General features: G+C 34.3%; 1 protein-coding gene across 1 annotated transcript in view; it reads left to right on the top strand.

The window, feature by feature from the left end:
* The window catches only part of LOC126821634 (leukocyte tyrosine kinase receptor), a 165,002-nt gene that overhangs the window by 130,410 nt on the left and 19,884 nt on the right, over nt 1-14,708 (top strand). Inside the window, exon 11 of the mRNA XM_056100891.1 lies at nt 14,456-14,606. Within this exon, the coding sequence (XP_055956866.1) occupies nt 14,456-14,606 (151 nt within the window). The remainder of the gene's footprint in view (nt 1-14,455; nt 14,607-14,708) is intronic.

Raw genomic sequence — 14,708 nt, 5'->3', positions numbered from 1 at the left:
TTGTAGTCAGACAGCTTAAGTTTAGTATGTTAGTGCCCTACTCAATGAGAGAGAGAGGGGGGGGGGTCAGAGGAGGGGGAGAGGGGAGGAGAGAGAGAGGGTCAGCACCCTACTCCTTAGAGGGATTCGAAACCATGCCACTTAACTCAATGACAGAACTAATGATTTCACACGCACCCGTTAAACCACTAGGCCACCTCAACTTACTCAACCTACTGAGGGAGAGAGAGAGAGAGAGAGAGAGAGAGAGAGAGGGGGGGTCAGCATAAACCAAGCAGGTTGGACAGGTGACCCTACTCTTTAGACCTTGTGATTTCACACGCACCTGTTAAACCACTAGACCACCTCAACCTACTGAGCCTCCAACCTACATAAAGACAGTCTGACATTTTTGTTTTATCAGACTAAAATAAAAATATGTCTCGTCATTTTCAGGTAAGATTGATTGTTTTACCTGATGATTAAATTAACTTATATACCTGTCTGTCGCAAACAAAGTATCAAGACAGTGTCAACCAATCAAATAATGTTCTGAATGTGAGGTCGTAAAGGTGACTCAATTTTCTCTGACAGTAAAAATTCATTAAATTGTCAGATCTTTATAATGAAAAAAAAAAGGTTCCGCCAGATAAGATAAGGTTTGTATTATATCAAAAACGCCAATGGCATGCAGCATACAGAGAGTAATAAGCGAACTTCCTGGTTCGTGATTATGATGCATATCCCTGTAGTGACTGTATTTGTTCGAAGGATGAATTAATTGGCTTCTTTATGTAGAACTTTGATGGAATCTTTTTGTTATCATAAACACGGACAGGGGGTAAACCACATGTCTTTGTCATGAAAGACTGGAAGAAATACACTCGATAACATCAGGCTGTGAGCTTCATTTGATTTTTAAGATCAAAAAGTTTTGGTTTATATACGACTTCATTTTTATTAATATCCACTCAATCTCGGATATTTATTGTGAATCATATTTAGTCAACTGACAAGTAAATGTTTAAATATAAATATCCTATGTCATAACATTTATTTTAGATTGTTCATTAGCCATACTCGAAAATTAATGATAGCTGTTAGTTTTTATTGCTACACATGGTTGTACAATTCTGTCCAACAATATTCCTCTGAATGCCCTCCATAGCACACCACTGACACATAAGTATGTTTTAATTAAATAGATGGGGGGGGGGATGGCCGAATGGTTAGCACGCGCGCGCGGTATCATACGGTCTGTCATTGAGTCAACTGGCGGGGGTTTCGATTCCCCGGTTGTACGTGACAAGGAGTAGGGTCGCCTGTCCAACTTTGTGGGTTTTCTCTGGGTCCTCCGGTTTCCTCCCACTGCTAAAGACCCCTACGCGCAAGCGAATTATTGAAATAAAATTGAACCATGTGTTAGTCCCGAAATGACCTAGTTTGTGTCGAGTGGATGTTAAACCCCATTTTTCTCCCTCTCTCTCTCTAATTAAATAGACATTATGCCAGGGCTAAATCTGCATATTGCAGGTCTTTCTTTAGGCCTGAAATGTTTTCTAAATTATTAATTAGACATTACCTAATTAACTTATCCAGGCCATAATCAATTCTCAATAGCATCAGTTTTTTTCCGATATTAAATAGATTAGAACAGTTCTTTCATATTTTGATTTAAGCTAAAAATGGAGGAGCGAGACTTAGCTTCGAACTACCAGTACGGTGGTTGAAATTATTGCACACGTCTCGTCAAACCTTCAAAGGCTAATATCTTTGCTCGCAATAAAGTAATTTGAATGAAATTTTCAAATTATTCATTTTTCATTATCTATTTTCGAACTATTATAGCAAGAATGGTCAGCTCTTTATCTAAATCTAACATAATGTATCTTTAACATATAATTAATTCCATACTTCGTACTGGGGGATCACGTGGCTAAGTCGGTAAGACGCTGGCTCGCTAGCCTGGAGGTCGGGTGTTCGATCCCTGCATTGGCTGAGAAAGTTCATCCAGATATTCTGGCGTGGTTTCCCCATGTCAGTGATGCAAGACGGAGGGCCTTACAAGGACAGCTGTCTAGTCCTTCAGATGAGACGAAAAACCGAGGTCTGGTGTATACATTGGAATGCACGTACAAGATCCCTTGGTAGTTGGAATTCGATATAAGAGTAGGCGATAGTGCCGCTGCCCGGGCATAATTTCCCTCATAGCACACTGTATGGCGTATGCCCGTCTTCATTAGCCCAGCATAGGAGCAGAACAGTAGGACGTTAAACCCCATTTCATTTCATTTTCATACTTCGTACAACAATATATTCTCGTTGTTGGGCTTTGCTCCTGTTTGCTCACTACACTTATTATTTTAGCGTTTTCTGTGATTCTATCCGGATTATGGCCTTATTGTTAAAATTGTTTGACTTTCTGGTTCATGACGTCAACTGGCAGACTATCGCCATTGAAAAGATGACCACTGTCAAAGAGAGAGAGAGAGAAATGGGGTTTAACGTCCACTCGACACAAACTAGGTCATTTCGGGACTAACATATGGTTTAATTTTATTTACATAATTCGCTTGCGCGTAGGGGTCTTTAGCTGTATCATAAAGCCTGTCATTGAGTCAACTGGCATGGTTTTGAATCCCCGGTTGTACGTGATAAGGAGTAGGGCCGTCCCACTGCTAAAGACCCCTACGCGCAAGCGAATTATTGAAATAAAAATTAAACCATGTTAGTCCCGAAGTGACCTAGTTTGTGTCATGTGGATGTTAAACCCCATCTCTCACTCTTATCCAACAGATATCCTGTATTAAATTACACTAAACCTAAATTTAAAGTAGCTAAGTTTCTAACTCAATATCATCCAAAGTCTTCGACATTAAAAACACGAATTATTTGTCAATTTATATCAACATTGATGTTGTGATCTTACTTGGAAAAAATGGGCTTCTGATATCCAATATTTAAGACAAAATAAACATTTTACCATTGGTACATGAATCGTGTACCATTTCAGGCCCATTTTTAACAAGATAGAGGCTAGACATATTCCACAAGTCATGTCAAACGGTGACAGCATATTCATACCTGGAGAGTATGCGCAATAAATACTATGTAGACTAGAATAACCAGACACTAGAGATTGTCATTCGATTGAGACTTCTGGCATATTTTGCTGAACATAACTGATTTGAAATTAGAGTAAAAACAGAAACGATTGAATGTAAATCAGTTTATATACATTCATATTATATTATTATATGTGTTGCGACCCATTTTTGTCAATTTCTAGATCCCAAATATTAGCGATTTAGCTCCTTTAATTACTAGTTATTGATAATATAAGAGTGGCTATGAAGACCTGGTTATCCCGAATGTCAGTGACTAGTTTCGTTCGTATCGAACTCTTCAGACTGATTAGACTCACATGTTGGGCGTTTTTTATTTATAATATTCTGTAACCCCAGTGGGGTTGCTAATATGTTACCGGGACTGGTGTCTATCATTTTGCTAACTAGGATGCCTTGGGTTGGTTTGTAACATTGTTACTTGTCATAAAAATAAAGTGATAGTATATAGACAGACAAGGGTGTTGAGATTTCCAAGGCATAGTCCAAACCTTGACTCTCATATAAATAAACTATTTGGTACTAATTCGTACCTAAATATATTAAACCCCTTGGGTGCCATATTGAATTACACAGTGTTTATCATTTTAAAACGTAACTACTTTATGGAATCAACGACAAATCTAAACTTGGGCACTCCAACTATTTTTATTTTTGTTTTACAATACTAAATATTGATACTTACTGCTTAAAAATACAATAAAACAGATGTTTCATTTGACCTCAAACGTTATATAAATCATCATAATCTACTCTCTAGATTTTACACCAATTTCAACACATTGCCAGCTAATAATATATGGGGAGGTTGAGTCAGGTGTCATACGAGTGGCTTTTGACCCTATGATGTCAGACATTGATTAATCAATCAGAGTTGACGTTTCTAGTGGTTTACCTACAGTTCCGTGCAGAGCACGCCAAGAACTCGCCATAACAGACAGTTTCATAGGCTAATTCCTCACATCAACTAGAACGCCTGTCATAGAACAACTCTTCCAGATCCTAGTGTTGTGAAGACAAGTAAAACGAATGTTTGAACTATAAAAAACGAAACGAAATAAGATCTGTGTTTTAATCAGATTGAAAAAAATAATATATGAAATAACTAATTTACTCAGACAATATTATCATTCTCAAATACACTTACCGGAATATGATTAAGAAAGTCTTAACCAAAAGTATCCTCTATAACTGTAACCATTTAGATCGCGAGGACAAGTTTAAAGGCTCAATACCACTCTTGTTGTAACTAAATAATATGTCCCAATCTTTATTCTAGTCAACAAATTGTACTATTTTACAATATTCCAATTAAATGATGATACAAATTTCATCTTAACACACCTAATTTAAAAAATTGGAAAAATTCAACTAAATGATTTGAAAAGCCTAACGTAAACCTTTTCAAATGTGACTTGGATTTAAAAATATTTTTTTGAACCCTCTGGACAAGTAAAATAGGATGTAATGGATAATTTACACAACAGGTAGGACACATAAACATCTAATACTTAGAATAAGGTTATTATTTATTTTCTGGAGCTGTCAAGCCAGCAAGAGTGTTATTGTCTTTTTAAGATGGTGACATGATAGTCACTGAAGTTGTTATACAAGCTGATTAAAACACAGATCCAATTTTCTTCCGTTTTTTTTGGTGCAAAATTTCTCGTTATCTGTTCTAACTCCACCAGGATCAGAAAATGTTTTTAAATACCCCACGTTCTGGTTGATGTGAGGGAATAGCTAATATAATGGCATGTTGTGTGTTGGGTTTTTGTCGTCTGTGGGTAGGCATTTGCAGAGATAGGAAACAAATTAAAGCGAAAGTTGTTTTTCGGAATACCGGTAGGCCTACCAATGACACTGAATGGTTAATCAAAAAATATGACATCATAGGTCAAAGGCTGTTCATATGATCCCTGACGCGACCTCCGACAACAACCGGTCAGATCTTCATGTAGTAGAGGCCATTGAAATTATAAAAAAAACGAAACGAAATATAGATTTGTATTTTAATCAAATTGGTTGTCATAAAGACCTGTCAAGAAACTGAACATCCAATTATAGGGTGACCCATGCACTCTACAGAAATACAGTCCACCGCTGATAGTTCGAGACTACCACTGAAGCGTGCACATTAGCTGTGTCGAGACCAACAGTGTGATACTATAAATAGTCATGGCACGTGCAATTCTCTACAAATCTATCAACTATTACAGCCGTAAAAAATTTATTGTTGACGATTTTGAATAGCAGTAAAATTAAGCTTCTTGGTTATTACAGCAGATTTAGAAATTACGTTTGTTTTATTTTTTAAATTGCTTTATCATTAACTGTACCATTAAGAGCGGCATCTTTTGGTTTAGTACAAATAATATCTCTGAATCACTTTCGTTAGCAGAAACATGATACTAGCAGTAGTTTCATTTTACTTTTACAAACTTCTTAAAACAATTGTTGAGCCGGCTAACGTGCGTTTTTCTAAATTCAATCTCTTGTTCCAGCTTTCTGTTATGTTTTTTTAAAAAGGTAGTCTTGATTATCCCGACCTGTCAATCAGACGTAGAATGGTTGGTACACTGGTTAAGCGAGACGAATTTCAAAACAAGGGCACGTAACCTAATTTTTACTCAAAAGTGTCTGGATGTTATGGACGAAACTTGGAACCAGTTTCAGTCTATTATTTATAGATCATTAAATGGTCATAGCTTATTAAGTACAACATGATCGTTTATTTAGTGACTTTAATTGTGTGAAACTGATTTAAGGCTTGGTATATATATAAATATTGTGGCGTAATTGTCGAGATATTTGGAGATATTTATTTATGGTGGGTCACCCTACCAATGACTTTGAAATAAGGGAGAAATAAAAGGAAGAGTTTATTGATGTTATTAATTTCCTGTCAGTGTTATCCAGGTCGGGGGGGGGGGGGGTTGAATCTCCAAATGGTTAGCGCATGTACACTGTATCATTAGGTCTGTTATTGAGTCAAGAGACGTGGTTTTGATTCCCCAGTTGTACGTGACAAGGACTAGGGTTACCTGTCCATTCTCATGGGTTTTCTCTGGATCCTCTGGTTGCCTCCCACTGCTACAGACCCCTATGCACAAGCGAGTTATTGAAATAAAATTGAACCATATGTTAGTCCCAAAATGACCTACAGTGGACTCTGTCAAATCCGACATCGTACGGGATCATTACAATATGTCGGATTACGCATAATGTCGGAATATTCAGTTTTCTCAAAGCCGGAAGTATTATTGTAACTTCGAAAACCGGAAAATGTAGCTTCGAATTCCCAGAACGTTATTCCCTTTAAAAATGATAAACCTTTCTGTACATTCAAAATTCTATTACATTAATTTTTATTTCATTTAACATGCGTAGGCATTTTGAATAGGTCAAATCAGTCGTTAATTTATCTTCTTCATCGTCTTCAGTTGATAGCACACTTGTCTTTGGTGTCACGTGTTCATTGATAATCTGTTGTTCTATGTCCAGGTCGTCGTCACACAGGTCAAATCTGTCGTTAATTTATCTTCTTCATCGTCTTCAGTTGATAGCACACTTGTCTTTGGTGTCACGTGTTCATTGATAATCTGTTGTTCTATGTCCAGGTCGTCGTCACACAGGTCGGATAGATCCGTAGGGTGAACACACTTAGGTATTCAGGTTCAATCGGCATGCGCAACGAATGCTTCCAATAGGTGCTAGGAATATTTTTACGACTGAATGATTCGTGGGAAAATTCGTGGATATTCTTGAGGATTTGTCACAACTGTCTTACAAGAGATTATAAAATTATCAAAGTAATTAACAAAGACCTACGTGAGTGAGTTTTTATCTCACCAATAATTGATTGGTGATTGCTTGTTAATCTTTTGTGGCTTCACACCCACCGATTGAAGGCCGGATTATATAGTGTTAATTCAATGGAAATCATGTGACGGGACGACTGATTGATGTCGTAATTTGGAATATTCAGAGTATGTATTACTCAAAGATTTTTTGGCTGAAATAATAAGGAAATAAATCGGGACATGAAAATGATGTCGGATTTCACAGAGTGCCGGAGTATTCAGAATTTGGATATGACAGAGTCCACTGTAGTTTGTGTCGAGTGTGGACATTAAACCTCTCTCTCTCTCTCTCTCTCTCTCTCTCTCTTTAAAGTTTGCTTCCACCAAATTGATATTGCAGGCAAGACGTAGGATAGCCAAAGCTTCTTCCTGTTTCCTGTATATTTAGAATATGAATTACGGCCTTTTGGCATGGAGTGGGAAGTTTTTCCCTTTATTTAGTCAAATACATAGCACTTGGTAGTGGATCATTAGAAATCTATTCACAAGATTTTAATGGTCGGAAAATAAACTCTGGGATTTGTATTCCCAGTAGTATGTGGGCATCTAAATAATAGTTTGTGATGTTTTCAAAGCAAAGAGTTAGATGATATAGTATTTTATTATTTGATTATGGCATGAATATAGATGAACTCCCAAAACACCCATTATCGCAACATCGGTGTTAATTGAGAGGAAAATTCCTTGCCAGGGGGGATGAAGATTTCAAAAGAAAGTCTGTCAAATCAATAAGATTTAATTTATATTCCCTGAATGGCTAACGCCTGCGCATTGGATCAAAAGATCTGTCATTGATTCAAGTTTTGTGGTTTCCATTCCCCACTTGTATGTTACAAGGAGTAGGAATACCTGTCCAATCTCGTGGGTTGTCTCTGGGTCCTCCGGTTTCCTTCCACTGCTAAAGATCCCTACACGCAAGCGAATTATTGAAATAAAATTAAACCATATGTTAGTCCCAAAAGGAACTAAATATTAAAAGTTTCAATCTACGAGAGCTAAATCTGCCTAATTGGATGGCCGAATGGTTAGCAAGCCCGCGCTGTATCATAAGGTCTGTCATTGAGTCAACTGGCGTGGTTTCGATTCCCCAGCTGTACGTAACAGTAGAAGAAGTATAGGGTTGCCTGTCCAACCTGGTAGGTTGTCTCCGGGTCCTCCGGTTGCCTCCCACTGCTAAATTGAACCATGTGTTAGTCCTGAAATGACCTAGTTCGTTAAACTCTCTCTCTCTCTCTCTCTCTCTCTCTCTTTTTTGTGTTCGAATTTAAATTTGGTTGAACATCTGCAAGATTTTAAAATTTTAACGATAAAATGTATAATCATTTGTACATATATTATACACAAGGAAGCAAATGGATATTAGCCTGCTTGTTTTGTTGTTAGTACCCTATTCGTTTGTTCAGTAGGACGTTAAACCCCATTTCATTTCATTTCTATTCTTTTGCTTTTAAATTGTACAATAAGTTTGAAATAAAAACTGTTTAAACGAAGTCTCAGTTGTCAAGTACTGTCAATGAAGTCTCAGTTATCAAGTACTGTCACTACGATAATTAACAGTTTTGGTTACATCTTAAAACAGTAATAACTTTGCTCAGAATAAAGTAATTTGAATGAAACTTTTTATTAGCCATTTTTGAAGTATTATAACAGGAACGACCAGCTCTTTAGAATATGAATTACGGCCTTTTGGCATGGAGTGGGAAGTTTTTCCCTTTATTTAATCAAATACATAGTGCTCGGTAGTGGATCATTAGAGATCTATTCACAAGATTTTAATGGTCGGAAAATAAACTCTGAGATTTGTATTCCCGGTAGTATGTGGGCATCTAAATAATAGTTTGTGATGTTTTCAAAGCAAAGAGTTCGATGATATAGTATTTTATTATTTGATTATGGCATGAATATAGATGAACATATTGTTTCTTTAAAGATGGGTTCCCAGAGAAGTATTTATCGGGTGGTTATTTCCAATAAAAGTATGGTAATTTTGGTATGTATGGAAAGTAGAGATATCCAATCTTACTAGAAAAATACTGGATTCCCCGAAAAAGACTCATGGAGCGTATACAGGTTTCCCTAATCAACAGCCCGACGATTAGGAATTTCTGCACGCGTGATGTCAAAGGTCACACGCGAACATTGAGCGCTTGATGTACAAGTTGATAAACTTTATGAAGAGTTAGACGTACAACACTTTCTGAGATAATTTAATTAGGATTCGATATTTGTAATAAATAGTAAGCGATTAAAGACAACATTGTCTTATGTGTGCAATGAATTCTCCTCTGACTTCCAAGAGAGGTAAGTCACGTGACGTAAAGATGACCTGGTTTGATCGAATTTTTATAGCAGGACATTCCTTCGCAATTACAATGTTTGAGAAGGATTTGAAGCAAAGTTATGACAAATTAATTAGTTTGAATATGTTTTTAGTCCATATATACCATTAAATCACCCAGTTTGTACGCAGGAACCCATCTTTAACTGTATCGTGAATCCAACAACTGACACTATCAGGTATATAATTTTTGATATATTATACCGAGACGTGTAATAAGGGCCTGTCTCTATCGAACCGGTAATTGAGACAAACTTATAGCTGTATGTGACAGCGATGTTTGATATATGTATTCAGTCATATATTTATTATTCGCCCACTTATAGTTGAAATGTGTAAAAATAGCAACAGACAATCACAGAATTCTTGGAATTAGATCAATCTTGACAGAAGTCAAAATAATGCATTTGATATCAAGCAATGTTGAGATACATTAGTTAAATAGAATGCTATGATATATATAGGGGAGAGCGGGGCACAGTAAGCCAGGCTTTGTTATTTTTAACTGTTTTGGGAAAATTCAGTTGTGACATCACTGGGGTATTCCCCTTTACAGCCAACATTTGTCCTCCTAAATTCAATAAATTCATGTAAGCTGATTAATATTTATCAGCCATTAACCGTTTTTTTGACACAATAGTCAATTTTTGGTAGGCTGGTTAAACTGCTTGGCTACGGGCACATTGAGTCAAAAAAAATGTTGGTTTTACAATTATCTACATAAAAATGGTTTCAATTTATTAACTTTTTATCAGCACTGTTAAATCGAGCATATGACTGGCTTCAACTGAGTACATAGTTTGATTCTCTGTAGGACTTCACTTCTGGTCAATTTACTAAAAAAAAGAAATTATGCCCATTGTGCCTCGCTCTCCCCTATATAAAAAAAAATTATCCAAGGATCAAGAAGAACTTTTTGTATATTGGTTGTATGACTGTAACCTGGGTATCATTTAATCTTGCGTATCTAGCACTAATTTCTGTCATATTCCCTTAATATCAAATCTTTGTTTAAAAATTTGTAAGAATTATTTAAAATCACCCCAAATCATTTAATCTGTACTTGTGTCCATTTTAAAGCTGACTGATTAATTTTGATGAGTGTCCAATTCTTTCACATTCGTTAAATATCAAATCTTTGTTTAAAAACTCGAAAAAATCATTTAAAATCATCTAATTTGTACTTTTGATAATCAATGTCAAATTTACAAGTATTTAATTTCCCGACCACTGTCCAAAAATTAATCATTATTCATCAATAATAAATTGGGTTGTTTATTTTTTAAGAGTGATCGAGAAATTAAACACTTTTAAATTGAACACCCATTGTTTAAGAATTCGTAAAAATCGTTTAAAATCACCAAAAATCATCTAATTTGTACTTGTGTCCAGTTTAAAGTTGATCATTCAAATTTGATAATGATCAAGTGTAAATAATAGGTCGATCACAAAAGCTACTTGATGCAAAACAGTTGGACATAAAACCCTATTTTATTCCATCATAATTGCAGCCATAGTAAACCTCATTACCTTAACCTTGTGGTATATAATTACTTTTGTCTGTTCACATATATCATCATTCATCTATTATTTCATTGCCTTGTTGACATTCAATGAATCTAAGTCTGGTAGGCGAGGCTAATAAAATCTATCGAATAATAACACATTTGTAGTAGTGCAAGTGGTGAACTAAACAGTTAGTTATAGATATGCTATCATAGCGACAACAAGTATATAATACCAGTATATACAAGCAATACAAGTTTAACTTAATGTTCGGGTTTGAAAATTTGAGGTAAAAAATTGAAATGTTACTTTTGAAATGCGTGTGACATAATATTTGTTAATAACCTTTTTAGCTACAAGAACTATATTGTGATTTATGTTTAAAATATAGCAGATTAATTTAAAGTTTATTAAAAGAATGGGAATATTTTTGTTGAAATGTGTATGACAGTAGAATATTATAGTGAATAACTTTACTAAAGACAAGAACTATACTGTGGTTTTACATTTAAAGTATAGCAAATTAATTTATTGATTACTTTTATGATTGATTTTATGATTTTAATTTTATGAAAACTGGTATAATTAAAAGAATGGGAATATTTCTGTTAAAATGTGTATAACAGTAGAATATTAGTGAATAACTATACTAAAGACAAGAACTATACTGTGGTTTTACATTTAAAGTATAGCAAATTAATTTATTGACGTTTTGGTTTGATTTTAATTTGATGAAAACAGTTATAATTAAAAGGATGGGAATTATTCTGTTGAAATGTGTTTAACGATAGAATTAATGAATAACTTTACTAAAGACAAGAACTATACAGTGGGTTATATTTAAAGTATAGCAAATTAATTTAAAGTTTTATTTTGATTTTATGAAAACTGTCATAATTAAAAGATTGGGAATTTTTCTGTTGAAATGAGTGTAACACATAGATATAAGTGAATAACTTTCATAGCAACATCTAAAATGTTGTTTATGTGTAAAGAATATAAATTTCATTTCAAGTTTTATTTTGAAATTTCGTGAAAACTATAGAACTGAATAATATGGTGGCGTTGGTGTAGAACTGTGTTATGATATAGCATAGATAATTTGAGAATATCTTTTTCTTTCAATGTGACAGAGGAGAGTGACGGCAGCAAATGAAAGAAATATTTTTTCGTTTGTACAGAGTTGTCTGTGTTAAGGTGAAAATTTGTGTATTGAAAACATATTTTATGAGTTTATAATTGAACTGGGTTTTGAATCCGGGTGGAAAAACATTTTATAAATAACTTACTGACAAGGCAATAATGGAGTGGACTCATGTGCTTTGGTTTAAATTTATAGCGACTTGGATTATTGTAATTTTTAATTCGTCGCCGGTGGAATCTGTTCAATATGAATCCGGGAAAGGTAGGTTAATCATTAATTGTGATAATAAAATTTAACGATTACATCTTAAAAGGGAGTAGGGGCTGAATGGTTAGCATGTGCGCACTGTATCATAAAGTCTGTCATTGAGTCAACTGGCGTTGTTTCGATTCGCCAATTGTACGTGACAAGGAGTAGGGTTGCTTGTCCAACCTAGTGGGTTTTCTCCGGGTCCTCTGGTTTCCTCCCACTGCTAAAGACCCCTACGCGCAAGCGAATTATGGAAATAAAATTGAACCATTTATTAGTCCCGAAATGACTTGGTTTGTGTCGAGTGGACGTTAAACCCCATTTCTCTCTCTCTCTTAAAAGGGTGTATGGCTCTATTATTTAGAATGTTAAAATACGGAAATGGGCCTTAAAACGCATATTAATTGAGTGTATATAAAATGATTTACACAAATTTGTTATTGAATGCCAAAGTGAATGCCTACTTAGTCCATTCCACAATTATTTTTTTTCATAATGTCGTCTGTTCATATCTAAGTAATTAATTTCTCAAAAATATGAAAATCTTGTGAAATGTTTACACAGAGATAGATAAGGCGGTCTGAGAAGAGATTTTTTAACAAATTTTAGTTAGCGATGGCTGACAAGAGCATTAACATTATTATATTTATCAGTATTGACTGGCAGTGAAACTGACTTACTTAAAATAATAATAATAATAATAATTAAAGATACATTATGGGAGATTAGATAAAAAGCTGGCAGTTCTCACTATAATAGTTAAAACTAGATAATGTAAAGGGAATTTGCTGAAAATGTCAGTCAAATTGATCCACTCTGAACCAAGAATTTAGCGATTGAATTTTTGGCCTAGCCTCGATCATCATTATGATAAAAAACATAGTCTCAATTATCCATTTCATGATTAAATCATGAATGAAAGTCAAGCAGCAAATGGGATCATAATCCAGTAAATATCGCAGGCTAGCAATGACATCTAGAGTTGATTATGGTCTGGATAAGTTAATTAATGTCTAATTAAAATTTTATATAACATTCCAAACCTAAAGAAAGACCTGAAATAGGGAGATTTAGCTCTTGCATAATGTATGTTTAATTTATATAGTGTCAACATTTCAACTCGGCAAGCTGCTCTAGAGCATTTTACATAAGTACATCTAATATAAAATTAAAACAATCACAACACATTAATCCTTAAAAAAGACATAAACAGAAAAACAGAGAACATTATTTAGTACACATGGTAAAGTTGGACACAAACACAGCTAGAACCGTATTCAATCAGTTGTATATTTGATTAAATAATTCTTTAATAGACAGTATTTGAAAATTGATACTTTGACGGAGTGGTAGTCAATGGAGATCTTTCATAACAATGAGTGCTTTACATATTTCAAAAAATATCAAATTTCTCTCAACTTCATACATGTTAATATATACTTTGGTTGATTCTTTAAAATTTAATTAAGAAAAGAAAATCAAAATATCAACGCTAAATTCAATTGGATTTCAAAAAGGCCCATCAATTTGGTTCACATAAAATAAAGCTGGCGACTGTCGTATTACTATTATGTCGCGAGCAGCATAGATCGATGAAACTTCAATTCGTCATATCTTTCTAAATACTGAATGGAATTGAACCATTTTCGGACTTATATTTCTATTAGAGATAAACACTTGCACAATATTGTAGTTTGTGCTGATATTAAAAATTCAACTGTAACAATATTGTAGTTAGAATTGATATTTCTATTGGAGATTATGACTGTGTAACAATATTGTAGTATTCGATTGATATTCCTATCAGAGATTCAACTGTAACAATATTGTAGTTTGAATTGATATTCCTATTAGAGATTCAACTATCACAATATTGCAAGAGATTTTGTAGTGCTAAAAGCACACATTTAATCTTTAATATCCACCTTCTTCAAGTTTCCAGTTGAAATTATTTGGTAGAATTGGGGGCTGTAATTCAACTCAAAATGATTATTGTTGGGGGTTAGGGAATATAGATATCATTATTATTTTTGGGGGTCAGGAAATATAGTTATCATTATTATTATGTATTGTAATTTGAGTAATGTTTATATTTGTAATGTGTATGTATTTGAGTAATGTTTCCATTTGTAATGAGTAATGTTTCTATTTGTAATGTTTTTTAGTCATTTATTTGTATTGGTCAATAATAAATGATATTTTACACCTTATCAAGATGTTTTGACTCATTTATGGTCTTTTGTTTTTCCAGATTTTTTTTTCTCAACTTGTGGTGCTGTGGGTCAGAAGGGACCGAGTCAAAAATTATGTAATGCAGAATATAAACAAAGTTCACGGAATATAAGTGTTCAAGTTGAAGATGGAGTTCAAATCTGGACTATTCCTGAAACTGGCGTTTACAGGTAAAAAATTTTATACTAGAAAGAAAGAAATAAGCGTGAGCAAGAAATGAAATGAAATGGTGTTTACAGGTGAAAATTTTTATATTAGAAAGAATGAAATGA

The sequence above is a fragment of the Patella vulgata genome, chromosome 5, assembly GCF_932274485.2.
Source record: "Patella vulgata chromosome 5, xgPatVulg1.2, whole genome shotgun sequence".
Lineage (NCBI taxonomy): Eukaryota > Metazoa > Mollusca > Gastropoda > Patellidae > Patella > Patella vulgata.
The sequence above is the reverse complement of the archived record's forward strand: the minus strand, read 5'-3'. Positions and strand labels throughout refer to the sequence as shown.